Source organism: Phocoena phocoena, chromosome 6, assembly GCF_963924675.1.
Source record: "Phocoena phocoena chromosome 6, mPhoPho1.1, whole genome shotgun sequence".
NCBI lineage: Eukaryota > Metazoa > Chordata > Mammalia > Artiodactyla > Phocoenidae > Phocoena > Phocoena phocoena.
Window position 1 is genome coordinate 79,706,012 of NC_089224.1, and position 14,762 is coordinate 79,720,773.

The 14,762-nt window shown below is 54.3% G+C and overlaps 1 protein-coding gene across 1 annotated transcript in view; it reads right to left on the reverse strand.

The window, feature by feature from the left end:
* Positions 1–403: 403 nt before the first annotated feature.
* PAX5 (paired box 5) overlaps positions 404–14,762 on the reverse strand; it is a 176,844-nt gene continuing 162,485 nt past the window's right edge. Inside the window, exons 9-10 of the mRNA XM_065878360.1 lie at positions 7,333–7,419; positions 404–480 (exon numbers count right to left, since the gene is read on the reverse strand). Of these exons, the coding sequence (XP_065734432.1) occupies positions 404–480; positions 7,333–7,419 (164 nt within the window). The remainder of the gene's footprint in view (positions 481–7,332; positions 7,420–14,762) is intronic.

Consider the following 14,762-nt stretch of genomic DNA (forward strand, 5'->3'; position numbering starts at 1 on the left):
GTAAGGTATTTACACGGGTGCTGTTGAAGCAACAAAAGCAAAAACTCTCCTTCCTAGGCCTGGGGCAGGAAGACGGGCAGGTGGTCAGACAGCTAGGGGGCTGGCAGGCTGGGCTGGGGCTGCAGTTGTCTGCAGATCAGTCTCTTGGTTTGTGGAGACCCAGTCACATCGGGAGAAGCTCATCAACTGACTCTTAGAAATGGACGGGTGTCTAGAAGTCCAACAGCGCTACCATAGAAGCCGAGTCCCTGGCAGGAAAAGGGGAAGGGAGTTTCAGGCGAGTGGGGGGTTGCTGGGGGGACGGTCTCATTGGGCCCCTCTGGCTGTGTTCGGAGGGGGCTGGGAGGCTATGGCCTTCAGTGATATGTGTCATAAGTGCTTGGCGCCTGCCTGGCTCCTGGGGTCAGTGACGGTCGTAGGCCGTGGCAGCTGCGGGCGGGGCAGCTCCTCGGGCAGCGGCGCTGTAATAGTACGGGGAGCCTGGAAGAGACAGAAGAGGCCACGGAGGTTGGAGGGAGACCTTGTGCCCCCAGCTCCGTACCAGGGGTCCCCTTTCCACCAGTGTCCCCTGCCCCTGTCCCTTCCTCCCCCTCCCCCAGTCCAGGCCACTGTCCTCTCTCACTAAGATCTCAGTCCCTGATCAGGGCCGCTGCCTGGTCATAGGTTTCAGGCCCTCCTCACCAGCTACAGCTGGGGTGGGCAGACCGAGGCCAAATCCACCCGCCCCCTGCCCCCCCTCCCGCCCCCACGCCGCTGCCTGTTTCAGTAATTAACGTTTGACTGGGACCGAACCGTGCCCGTTCGTTTCTGTATGGTCGGTGACTGCTTTCATGCTGCTTCTGCAGAGCTGAGTACTACAATAGCGACCACATGGCCTGCAAAGCCTAAAATATGTACTATCAGGCGCTTTACACAAAAAGTTTGCCAGTTTCTGAGCAAGAGGATGAAAAGTCATCACTTCGTAGTCTGGCCTGTGGAAGCTCTGTGACCTAGCCCTGCCGACCTCTGGATTTCCCTCTAGGACCGCCACTCCTCCGGCTCACTCCCAGGCACCCGCTCCTGCAAAATCACGCTCTGCAGCCATCTCAAGCACCAGGGGCCTAATGGCAGCTACCTCAGGCTGAGCACTTCCCGCCCCTTTCCACACGTTGTCTGATTGAGCCCTGCGGGGCAGGTAGAGCTAGCCCATTACATCCAACTCCACGCCTCCGCGCCTTTTCCACGCTCTGCCTCCTGCCTGGAGCACGTTGGCTGCACCTTCACCCCCTTTCCTGTCTGCTGAATAGTGCCGCTTCCTTCAAGTCCGAGAGCCCCTATCTCCCCCTCTGGGATGCCCCCTGTCCTGAGCCCACACCGTGCTGCAGGCTGGACCACAGGCTCTGATCATCTCTTTCTGTGCTTCTTCCCCCTCGCCTGCACGGAGAGCCCCACACAGGCAGGGGCTGGGTTCTGCTCTGCTCGGTGTCTGTCGCCAGCCCCCAGCCTGGAGCCTGGCACATGGCACGTGCCCGGCTAGGTTTGCTGAGAAAATGAGCAACAGCACTGAGTGAACCAACAAGAGTAAAGACCCTGCCCATTCATTCGTTTATTTTCCAACCCTATGGGGTGCAGCACTGGGCGATAATGAACAAATGCAGGCCAGTGTTCAGAGTCAAGAAGGGGGTCAGAGCTCCGAGAAAAGAGCTCTGGGAATGCAAGATTATTCTGGCAGGGTCAGGCTTCCTGGAGGAAGCAGGTTAGGTTGAACTTGGAGGACATGAAGATTTGGATATGTGAGTACGTGGGCGAAGGGCAGGGGGCAGGCCTGCTTCCTGTGCCCTTCAGACAAAGCCAGCATGGGGCATTTTGTACCGATGCTGGGTTCTTCCCACTGTCTCGGGGCTGCTCTCTTTAACTGCCTGCTTTGGATGAGGCCTGCAGGAGCCCTGCTCTGTGTTCAAACTCCTCTCCAGGGACAAAAGGGTCTGGGGGGCTCAAGGGGACGAGCAGATTCTCAGAACCACAGAAGTTAGAGACACTAGGCTGTCTCTTCCTTTTACAGGTGGGGCTGGGGGTAGTAGAACTGAGGCTCAAGAGACCACTCATGTGCCCAAAGCCACAGAGCCTCTCAGGGCCAGAGCCTGGCGTGGAATTCTGGTTGTCGGCCCCTAGTTCAGGACTCTTTCTTCCATGACACAGTTCACAGCCTGTACAGCTATGTCGGAGGGCCGTGTTTATCCAAGTGGATAGCAGCTGGGGTCCTGTCAGCCACTGTAGACCACGTGTCTGCTGGGGCAGGAATAGTAAGCTTCTTAATTCCCCGGGGAAGGTGACTCATACTTATTCTGAAATCTCACCCAAATCCAAACCAATCCTGGCAATTCTCCCAGATGCCATAACTGGGCACCAAGGCCTGAAGATCGCCAGTCAGGCTCTATCACTCCTGGCTGAGTGAACTTGGACAAGTGGCTTCACTCCCCTGAGCCTCAGTTTTCTCATCTCTAAAAGGGGGGTCACAGTGGGGCTAGACGAGGGCACCACGAGGAAAGGATGTGAAGGTGCTCTGGAAATGGACACTTTTCTAAGCCCTTTATATGCTTTAACTCTTTTAATTTCCACAACAATTCTATCAGGTAGGCACTAGTATGGCCCCCATTTAGCAGATGAGGAAACTGATGCACAGAGAGAGTAAGTAGCTTGCCCAGGGTCACGCTGCTAGGGGGTAATCAAGAAGGCATGATTAGCATGTGTCACCGCCCCTCCAATCCCAGCCCCACTTAGTGGGTAAAATTCTCCCTCCCCAGCCCCCAGGAAGGCAGTAATGGCTCAAGCAGCAGTGACGATGGGGGCGCAGGCAGTGCCTTGCTGTGCTGTTCCGGAAGGTATGGACACCAGTGCCGTGCTGAAGTATTCCCAGAGATGGATTTTTCTGCTGCCTTCTGTCACCTCCCTGGTTGGAGCCCTGACTCAGACGCCTGGCAGTCTCCTCTGCTCTCTCTCCTGAGGGAGGGGGCCAGTCACCCACAGGGTATCTGCGGTGCCAACCCAGCATCCCAGGTGAGAGGGGTGTGTGTGTGTGTGTGTGTGTGTGTGTGTGTGTGTGTGATGTGAGGGCCAGCCCCGTGGGCCCGAGCATGGCACAGGACCAGGAAAACCACAGGGGCTGCCCCTGCAAATGAGGGACAGGAAATCCTGGCTCGGGCCTCAGAGTTTCCCAGGGGCCAGCTCTCACCCTGGGCTTTGACTCGCTTCTCTCTCAAAGCCTAATCTCACGGCCAGGCTGTCCAGCGACCCCAGTGCGAGGGCCCCATGGCAAAAATCAAAAACGCTTGCATTTACCGTGAGAAATGAAAACATCACCTCACAAAGCGCTCTGTCTTCCTGGTGCCCATTAGACCTCCAACTAGAATAAACTTGTCCTTTCTTCTGTCATTTTTCCTCTCTAATTCACATTATCATCAATTTACTTCTTGACACAGTCATTCCGGGCTCCTACTCGCTCTCTAATCCCTTTACAGTGGCCACAGGCGCTCCGGTTCTAATCCTAATTGACCGCAGCGGCCTTTCTTCCTGCCGCCAGCCTGCCGCCCCGCCTGCCCGGGGCCCCAGTGGGATGCTGGATCCCGGCCACCCTGGCTGGGCTGGGCGTGGGCAGACCGCAGGCAGCTCCTGGGGAGGAGGCTCGGCGGGAAGGGAGGCTCTCCTGCAGCTTCGTTAGGTGGCATTGCCCATCCAGGTGTGGGCAGGGTGTGTGAGGGTCCCACCTGTTTCCACAGCTCCCACTGATCTAGCAGAGCACAGAGGCACCTCAGAGCAGGTTTCCCCACTGGCACCCTCCCCAAGTAGCAGAAATACTCTACTTCTCCAGCCCAGTGGGATTTTTTCAGCTAAAGCCCTGAAGACACTGGGGAAAGGGCAGGCTGGTAGATGGGAGCGGGCCTGAAACTTATTTGCAAGACTGGCAGAGCAAGCCTGGCATCTCACTCATCTTCAGGGAAGTAGGATCACTGCATTCCGGGCCTCAAGAGAGCATCGTGTTCAGCTCCCGCTTGAATGAAGCTGCCAGTGGCCACTATCCTCATTTTACACCTGAGGCAACTGAGGTCCAGACTGGTTGATGACCTGACCGTGATTCCCCAGGTTACAGACTTGGGCAGAGCAGGGGCCATTTCTCATGTTTGTAACAGCCCAACATTGTTTAAACTTTTCTTGCGTTTGCAGAGTTTTCTGTGGTATGAGGCCTGCCTCTTTGAGTTAGAAGTCAGAACTCATTCTCCCAGTTGCCTTTGCTGCTAGAGCACAAGGGCGTCACCTGGGCCCTGCCAATTAGAATCTCTTGAGTTTGACCTCAGTTGGGAGGGGAGCAGCTTGAGGAAGTGGGCTGACAGACTCTACCTGCTGGAGGTGGGTACAGAGGCAGGGCAGAGCTCTCAAGCACCCCAGCTGAAGCAGTAGCACAGAGCGGGCTGCTTGCAGGTACCAACAGTGGAGGCGTATATGCTAGAGCAGCCCTGGTGTTGTTCCTGGCTGTGTGTCACATGCCTGTCTCTTTGGTCCTCCTGGAGATTCTGGGAGCCCCCAATATTCCTTAATAAATTCACTTTCTGCTTAAACCAGCCAGAGTGGAATCTGTCGTTTGCAACTGAAAGCCTGACAGATAAATACAATAACCTGGCTTTCAAAAATAGATCAGCGCTGTTCTCATGGCATACAAGGTCTGAGTATTTGGGATTCCCAGGCTTGTTACTATGGAGAGATGAGCCTCTTTTCCTGGCTGTAGTACTGTTCAGACTGAATTGGTCAGGAAGAGTAAGAGTACCACATCACACACTGATTATGAATACAGGCTCTAGAGTCAGGGTGATGGGAGTTTGAGTTCTCATTCTGCTGCCTGCATGCTGTGTGACCTCAAGTATGTTAATTAACCTTTCTGAGCCTCACTCTTCATCTGTAAAGATAATATTGATACCTTGTGCCCCCTAGGACTGTTGAAAGGATAAAATGAGGTAACCCACATGAGGGGTTTTGCCCAGTGCCTGCACAATTAGCAAGTGCTCATTTAGATGAACAGAGTTTTGATTCTTTATCCTCTTCTCCACACTGGTTCTGGACCCTCTCAAGTCACTGAGCACATCCCAGCACAGATACACTTGCCTGAGGCTCTCTCACCCCCAGCCGGTGAGCTCCCTGGGACATTGTCCACAACTTTTCCACACCAGACACATAGTCCATGCATATAATTGGGGATATGAACTGGATTTCACTCCAGCTTGAGCAGCAAAGGCCTCGGATGTGGTCTAGTCCCACCTTCCCCTTGACATCCCCTTGGGGTCCTAGCTGCCCACACAATCAGGTGCAGACTTCTTAGTGTGGCATTCAAGGTCCCCCACCTGTGGCCCTACCTCCTACTCCATCCCTTTGCTATGCTTGCCTGAGCAGCTCCTTTCTCACTTCTCTGATTCTTGAACTCCCAGGCAAATAAGCCTATCAGATACCTCATAAAAATTAATTAGAAAAAGCAGCCATACTTCTGTGCCAGGGCTTCGGGCTTTGTGCCATGCATGGGCTCGATTTCAGCCCCCACTTGTCCCCTTGGGCAGTACACGACCATATGTGGAGGCCCTAGGTCAACATGGCCTCCTTGGGGTCATATCCCCATGACAAGGAACCCCTCCTGCAGCCTGGCCCAGGCTTCCTTTGTGCCACATCCCCTGTGGGTCTCACAGCAGCGCTGGGACCAGGGCTCTGTATGAGGCTGATTTGCAGGGGGCGGTTCCCAGGCTCAGGCCTCCTGACCCATCCCTCCACCCCAACCCCTGCTGAAAGACTTGGTTCAGGGTCAGCGTTTGCCTCCTGAAACTGACAGCTGGGCCAACTCAGAACCCAGGGCCTCTCAGGGGGGTTGTTTAAGGAAAAGCATTAAGTAAGCGGAGACCTTACCTCATACTTAGAAGTAATTTTTACCAAAACCAAAAAAGAAGTCTGAGCAATCAGTCCCCAGATTCAGCCCCTCCAGGAGGCCACAGATGGCAAGAACCCGGTCTGCTATGAAATGAAATATTTAGGCACAGGGCCTGGAGTGCTGGTTGGCATTGTTCCTTATTTCACCTCAAGTTTTGCAAGCTACACCAAAATGCTTTGGGTGGCCCAAGGCTCAAACTCACGGAAGGATTGCAGCCAGGAAGGGATGGTGTGTACGTCATTGTCTGTCCTAATCACCAAAGCAGGATGGGGAAGGGGCCAAGGCTGTGACTTCATGGCCTCCTTCACAGACCCGTGCCTAGCAACTTGAGTTTGAAGACACCAGGTTCTTGCTTTTTTGATAAAGTGTATGTTTCTCAGTCCTGAAATAATTCAGGATCCAGGGAAGTAACAGGTTCTTAATTAAGCAGGCCTTATTAAGCTGTACAGATAAACCTAGATGGTCTCAGAGGCCCTTCCATGCCTGACCTTAGTGGAAATTCCTCAGCTGACTGCTGGGGAGAGATCGGTGTTGCTGCCTACAGGCTGATTCACTGGCTCTGCCCCCAGGGTGTGTGACATCTGTGAGCACTGAGCCCCTGCTTCGTGCTCCAGAATCTTCAGCTCCAGCTGGCACTCACCAGCTGGTCTCATGTAAGTTCACTGCAACAAAACAAAGGGCTCTCCTTGGCCTTTTGAGGGCTGAGTTAGCCCTGCTTGGTCTTTGGGGTGGCCCAGATATCTTTGATGATGTACACAGATCAGGCTGGCCACAGCCATGGACCATCTGCAGTCTGAGGCCTGGGCAGAGTCTGGGCACCAGCTGAGCTCGGAACGGCATGACTTGGCAGGCCTTCAGCCACAGGGCAACCCATTTCTAATGGAGCTGGCTCTAGTGGTGTCCATGGCAGACATCACTAATCAATATCCATGCCTCAGAGTCCTTACCAAGACAGATAGCCACTACCAATCAATCCAAGTTGGTCTCCTGGCTGCTCTTTTTTTTTTTTTTTTTTTTTCTGGCTGCTCTTATTTAGAGATTTCTCGCCAAAATATTCAATGATTCTTAAGAAATATGTTACTCTTGGGCAGGCACTTTTCCTACCTTTCTCTTTCTCCCTCAATGGCCTTTTTAAATCTGTTCCCCCTCTGTGCCATTTTCCCTTATCCACTAAAACATCGGGGGGAGCGCTGAGGGCATAAGTAGGGCTGGAGTGGTGTTTACTGTCCTGAAGCCCCATCACAACTCCCACGTTGCAAGCATCTGGGGAGAGCTACCCACCCCACCTCAGTGACCGGACCTGAGGATATTGAAGGACCCTGGCCCAATGAGGGTGCCCAATGGGGCAGTTGATGGCCCAGGGGCCCCGCAGGGCCTCCGCCAGTACTCACCGAGCAGCCCTGGGTTGGGGAACCTCCAGGAGTCGTTGTACGAGGGGTATTGAGGGTGGCTGTAGGGGCTCCCGGAAAACTCACTCCCTGCATGTGGTGGGTGGAGAGAGAAACAGGAACCAAATGTCAAGTCAGGTTCGGAAAATGCCAATGGCATTTGTCTCTTTCATAAACTGCGGGTACTTTGTGTAACCAAGAAAGGCAAGTCTGGTCCACCCCCTTATCAAGTGGACAGCTGTCATTGGCATTGTCTACATTTTCCCCTATAACCTTTTTCTTATTAGTGGGATTGAATACCAACCTCTCACATGTGTACCATTGGATTACCATGTGCCAGGTGTTCCCTGAGGTTATTGACCCATTTTACAGATGGGAAAGCTGATGCCCAGGGTCTCTCACAAAACAGCCTGGATTCACCCAACCCAAGTCCAAAGGCCCAGAGTGCTTGGTTCTCAGTAGTAGCCTAAAAAGCCACTCAACAGCCAGCTACCTATACAACTGCTGAGAACCAAGCAGTCCGGGGCTTGGGACTTGGTTCTCAGCGCTGACAGAGGCCACTCCAGGACCCCAGTGTGGATGCAGTGCCACTTCCATGTGTTTCCTGAGTGGCTCTGGACTGGGAAGCCAAAGATGACCCCAACTCTAGTCTAGACCTCTGTGCTGTGAATCCAGAGATGACTGCTCCCCAGGCCTCAGTCCAATGGGGAAGATGAGACATAAACTCAGGCCCCCAGCACTTTGCTGAGATGAAGGGACAAGCTGAAGGGCTGGGGGAGCACAGAAGAGCGACTGGGTGGGGCCTCCTGGGCATGGGGAAAGGACCAAGAGCTGCAAGCTGCACCAGGTGGAGAGAGCAGTGGGTGCCGGCGGGCAGAGTGGTAAATGAGGATGGTTCACTCTTGCCCAGCTGTTCGTGGAGCCATGATGCTTGTGTCTGGCACTTCCTTGTGCCCTCACTTCCAGCCACAGGAGAGCCTCTTTACCACTAGCCAGTGTCAGGAGAGGAGCTCAAAATCCCTGCCCTCAAACCTTGCTGTCCTGGCTCCGTAGCAGGACAGGCCCCTCCTGTCTCCTCCCTGTGGCTGCAGTTCCTGGGGTGTGGGAGCCCCAGTGCCTGGCAGCAGTTGTATAGGTAGCTGGCTGTTGAGTGGCTTTTTAGGCTACTGGTTACAGAGCATGTGGGCCCCACCCTGGCAGTGGTGACAGGAGTCACACAGCCCCATGAGACCACCCTTGCACCATCCATGCTTCCATGGATTCTTGTTAGGGATGCCAAAGGGCCGAAGGGCAGGAGCCTCTAGAAGGACAGCCAGCCAGAAGTCAGGACCTGGAGCACTGCTTTCTCTCTGGGGGCCTCGGCCCAAGTGTAGGGACCCCAGGGCTCCACCAGGTGCAGCAGGAACAATAAAGCAGGCCCGAGGGCCAGCCGCTCCCACCCCCGGGCCCAGCCAGCCTCCTCCCCACTTCCACAGGCAACTGCAGGCAAGGCATGCGCACGCACACGCGCACACACACACACACACACACACACACACACACACACGCGCGCACACGCACACATGCGCTCCTCTGGCCTCTCTGGGGGCCACTCCCAGCCTGACAGGCTGAGCCTTCCAATTCTCTGTTTTTTATGCCTCAGTGGTCAGGGTGTCAGGTTCCAGCGTGCAAGGGAGAGCATGGTGACAGTGCTGGGCCGCAGCAGCCCAGCCTCTGCATTTCCATCAGCGCCACGGCACCTCCTCCTCCTCCTGGGGGGTCGGGTGGGGGAGCAGAGCCACAAGCCGCCTGGAGAAGGGGGACAGCCACCCTCTCCCCAGGGCTCTGGACTCCCACGGAGCTGCCCCATCAGAGGCACTTCCTGACAGCACTGCGCCTGGCCCGGGGCATTGGACTACACCAGCAAAGGCTGTCTCTGCATCTCCATCTAGCAGCATCGCGCCTGTCTGCCAGGCCCAGCTCCAAGGCCACCTCTTTCAGGAAGCCTCCTTGATCTCCAGCCCCCAAAAGTGCAAGTCTCGGGCCTGTTCAGCTGGAGTTAATTAATTAATTGTATCCTTGTTGTCCATCCCACACCCTCCCCTCAACTCTGTCCCCAAATTGGCAAAGGGCCATAAACAGCTCCAACTCCTCGAGAGGATGCACCTGTCAGTGTTGCCCACCATCCTCGACCCCGTCCCCACCTGCCTGACTTTCTAGAATCCCACTCAGATACCTCTTCCTCTGGGAAGCCCCTCTCCTGCCCCTCCTGGGGCACACCCTGTCTCCCGCTGTGCCCCACAGCGCCACATTTGCCCTGACCTGCACGGGACTCTCCTGTGACATGGGAGCATCTGTGTGCAGGTCAGTGTCTGATTCCTCTCAGCACCCACGTGCCACCCACCCCCAGTGTAACACCCCGTCCACAGCAGACAGTCGGTGCTCCATGAACCGCCGGTAGCTCGCTGCCTCTACCTGTAACATGACACTCTTGTCCACATGGCTCTCTCCCTCACCTCCTTCCAGGCTTTGCTCTAACGTCACCTCCGAACCATTGCATTTCCAATGGAAACTCCTTCCACTTTCCCTGCTTAACTTTTCTCCATTGAACTGATCACAATCTAACATATCTAACTTATTGTGCTTATCTTTCTTGTTAATTCTGCTTCCTCCACTAGGATGTAAGCTCCATGGGGGCAGGGAGTTCATGCCTCTATCTCAATGTCTAGCAGGCCCTGGAAACTATTTGTTAAATGAATGAAAGAATGGGAACTCCTCCCATTCGTTCACAGATGACGGCTCTCACTACTTCCATTATTAGTACTGATGGCCAGGGGTGTATTGTGCACCGGCTGTGTGCCAGGATTCGAACCGGTTTATCCGATCCATTGCCCAGGTTCCATCCGCCACGCCATCCTGTTCCTGGTGGAAGAAATGAACCCCCAGGGACCCACCCTGCCTGCTGTGTTTAGAGCACTGGCATGGTGGTACCTTCGTCGGGGCCCCTGTCCTATGAAATGCCCTGTGAGAGTGTGCCCTCTGGGTAAGGGGAGCTTGACGGTCTCTGGGGCATGAGGCAGACCTCAGGGCTGGTCCAGCCACATGCTGGGGACTCCAGGATGGTGTCATTATCTGAAGTGCCACACAGGTAGCTGGCTGGGTTTAGGGAGTCCTCATCCATGAGATGTGGGGAGACCAGGTCCTCAATTGCCAAGAAAGCTGTCTGTCTATGGACCCGGACTAGCTCGGCCACGAAGATGGCTGGGAAGCAGCAGACCACCCAGATTCAAGCCCACATGCTGCCACTGAACCCTTCAGAGCAAGGGCTCTGGAGCCAGACTGCCTGGGTCCAAATCCTGCGTCTGCCTCTTCCTAGCTCTGTGACCATCAGCAGGTTACTCAACCTCTCTGCGCCTGTTTCCTCCTCAGTAGAGTCAGGACAATTAATAGATCCCACTGCACGTGGTCACTGTAAAGACTGAATGAATGATACACAGTGTCTGGCACGCAGTGACTGCTCAGCAAATGTCAGTCACATGACAATGACCTGACGTCGGTCACCAAGGCCTCCTTGGCATCTAGAATCTCATTTAACCCTCCTGACAGTCCTGTGAAGCTCACGAGATGGGTGCAACTGTCTGCGTTTTATATGTGAGGAAATGGAGGCTCAGGAAGGTGTGGGGGGACTTGTCCAGGCCAGGAGGCAACTCCAAGTCCAGCCTCCTGTCTCCCAGGCCAGGGCCCTCTGCCCATGTGACGCTGCCTTCCCACCCTGGGTCTCTGTCTTCCATTTGTAAATGGGCAGATCAGACCAAGTGATGTCTAAAGGCCCTTCCTATCTGCTGAGCCTGAATTTCACTTCTCAGGGGCCACAGTGCTCCCAGCAGGGAGGGAGGCCTCTCCTTGAGGCTCTGTGGGCCCCACCTGATGATGAGTTTCTTTGGGTCTGGAGGCTCCAATCTCCTGCTGCGTCTCCCCTGCTTGAATTCGCCATCATCACGACACCTGAGGCACATTCACCTTCTTTCCTTCAAATCTTAGGACCGCAGCTTAGAAAAGAGAGCCTGCTCCAGCCAAGACAAGGTCTGGGGAAAGCACTGGGGATGCCTTCTGGGTGGAGGGGAGCACGTGAGCCAGGATGGGTAGGAGTTTGAGATGCAGAGGCAGACAGGGCATTCCGGGCACAAGCAAAAGTCTGGGGTGGGATGGACAGAGTGTGACCCCCGCACAGCCAGGTCTTCATGAGGCCCCAGCAGAGGCAAGCCGTGGAGCAGAGTGGGGAGGAGCAGAAACGTTATGCGTTTCTCCCTTCAGGGCTGGGACCCGGGAAGCCTTCAGACTCAGGAGGACCAGGACCTGGAGGATGGGCTGCAGGAGGTGAGCCCGTGGTCAGGGAGACCAGCTGGGAGGCTGTGGTCACAATCCAAGCGAGAGGGAACGGGAGCCCGAGGGACAACACAGCTGCAACGTCCACAGGCATGAAGCAATGCTCCTCCAGCACAGGAATGAGATCCTCAGGCATCGTATGAAAGCCCCACTTCTGGATCATTGTTGGGGCACCCAGAGGTGAGGCCAGAGGGCCCAAGACAGAGCTTGCACAATAGACGCTTCTCTTATGATTGCCCAGCACCAAGGACACCACGGGACCCTTGCCTCATTCCACTAACTGATCCGTGCTTTGGGCATCTCTCAAAAATGACAACCCTTTAAACTGGGAAACCTTTTCTTTATGCATTAAAAGAAAATCTTCCGTGAGGCCTGACTGCGGTGCCAGCTCATGCCCAGCAGCTCATGCCCAGTAGGCAGTGAGACCTCCATTTGGGAAGCACACAGCACCTGGACCCTCCTCAGAGACCGTGTCTGGAGGTGCTCCGACAGAAGCCCCAAGAACTCTCAACAACGAAACATGGGTCATGATCTCCATCTTCAGTCCCCCAGGAGCGAGCAGTCCTGAGGAGAAAACAAGACTGGACCTTCTGAGACCAGGCCTGGAACTGGCACCGTGAGCTAGGCCCCCGCACTGTGCTGGGCCACCAGAAAGTGGGGAGGGGGCAGGGAGGAGCCTGCCCACAGGGTGGGTGTGGGCTTCCCGTGGCAGTGCTGAGAGGGAGCCTGCCCCCATGGTCTGTAGTCAGCCTGCCACTTATTGGCTGTGTGGCCTTGGGAAAGTAATGGAACCTCTCTGGGCAGAGTCTTGTCATCTTGAATATGGGCCTAATAAAACACCTACATCATAGGATTGGTGACAGGTAAACAAGATAATATTATTGGAAGAACAAAACTACCTGCTCCTGTGCCAAGGAGACTGGGGAAGCTGGGGAGTGAGGGAAGACTGAATCAGTCCCTAAAAGGAATTTTAGAGCTTTATTTATTTTAATTGCTGAGTTCTTGGATATGCAAAAGGAGGCCCAGAGCTGGGTTCAGGGGTGGGGATGGTGACAGCTCACGTGCGATGCGTGGAGGACTGAACGACCTGAACCGAGGGAGGTTCTGCTATCAAGGAGGAGAAAGCGGGAGACAAAAGGAGACGTCCGTGCCCCGTGGGGTGGGAGGAGCGAAGAACATTCAAGAAGTGGGCGTCTAATTCCCGTTTTAAGTCACCCACATTGGGACGTAAAGCCTGCTACACACTCAAATGCCAATACGACTGGGCTGATGTTTTCTCCCCATGTGGAGATCGAAGGAAGCAGCTGCGTGCCACGTTTGGGCAGCCAGTGGGGTTGAGGTGAAAGACTGTGGTCCAAGAACAGTGTGGATCACAGGGCCCGAGAATTCCGTGATGTCAGGAAGCCTGAGCCACAGGCGTGAGCACGCGAAAGTTAACCGTCCCCCCTCCAACACCCCGTCTGAGTGCAGTCAGGAAGCATCTAGAGGGCGTGGCACTCCATCTCATGATAACCCCATCCAAGATTTTAGAGCAGAGAACTCAGGGGCTCGGGGCCGAGGGACTTGGCTTCTCACTAGGTATCCGAGGGACTAGCGATCACTCCCCTCATTCCTACCCAACTCCAAGCAGCTCACTTCTTCCCAGAATTAATGGGAAGATAGGCCCGTTCCCCCCACCATAAACTTATCTTACATTAAACCTCACCAACCTCTGCTGGGACTCATAGTTCCAGATTATTTAGACTGGACAAACTTGAGAGATAAGTTCCTTCAAACTCCCCTCCCCCAAGCCACACACCAGGCAGGGCCAGGGCAGGACCAGAACACCGGCCTATTTCCAAGTCCCCGGGCTTCCACCATCCCAAGGAAGACATCACTGGGCTGGGCCAGCAGGGGAGAGAAAATCCTCCCCTCACCACCCTCCCCACCTCTGGTATTTCTGAGAATTTTCAAACACACAGCAAAGTTGAAAGAATTTTACAGTGAACACTGTGTACCCACTACCTAATTCCGCCATCAATATTTTCTTATACTTGCTTATCATCTATCTCTCCCTCCAGCCTTTCATTCATCTTATCTTTTATGTATTTCCAAGTAAACTGGAAACATCAATACATTTTCCCCTAAGTATTTCAGCCTGCGTATCATTAACTGAAATTCATTATTTGTTTAAAAGTTTTTTATTTTGATGTAAAGTGTACACATAATGAAATGCACAGATCTGAAATGTACTATTGCTGCGTTTTGACAAATGTATGCACCTGTGTAGCGGAAACCTCTATGAAGATATAGAACATTATCTTCACCCCAGAGAAGGAAAGTTCTCTTTTGCCGGAGAAGGGGGCCTTTTGACCATGAGAACCCAGTTATCGGGGGATCTGACCAAGTCATTCCCCATGAACACGGAGCTCTAAGGTTAGCCCTGACATCTTCCTTCTGTTACTTTCATCTGCACTGTTAGAGCAGGGCACAGTTAAGTCCTTTGTGCTTGGCTGACATATCAAACACATTAAGGAAGTCATCAAGTGTGATGACTTGGAGGGTATAACCCCGAACACTGAGGACTGGGTAACTGTGACTAAAACTAAACAAGGCGGGTGACTAAATCTGTTGATGCCAGCTACACTGTCTTTTATCTCCTCACTAAGCAGCATCCGGAGGCTCACTGGGCATGGACTAACATTCCAGCCTTTTCTCCAGCCACCCTCCATACGGAGCGCCGCCCAGCTTTGATCGCTCAGTGGAAGAAAGATCTGCAGCCAGAGCCCTGTGGCCCTAGTAACAAGGTACCTGTTATTCTTTTCTTTTTTTTTTTTTTTTTTTTTTTTGCGGTACACGGGCCTCCCACTGCCGCGGCCTCTCCCGTTGTGGAGCACAGGCTCCAGACGCGCAGGCTCAGCGGCCGTGGCTCACGGGCCCAACCGCTCCGCGGCATGTGGGATCCTCCCGGACCGGGGCACGAACCCGTGTCCCCTGCATCGGCAGGCGGACTCTCAACCACTGCGCCACCAGGGAAGCCCGGTACCTGTTATTCTTAACAGGACCACTCACAAATACAGCGAGGGTGC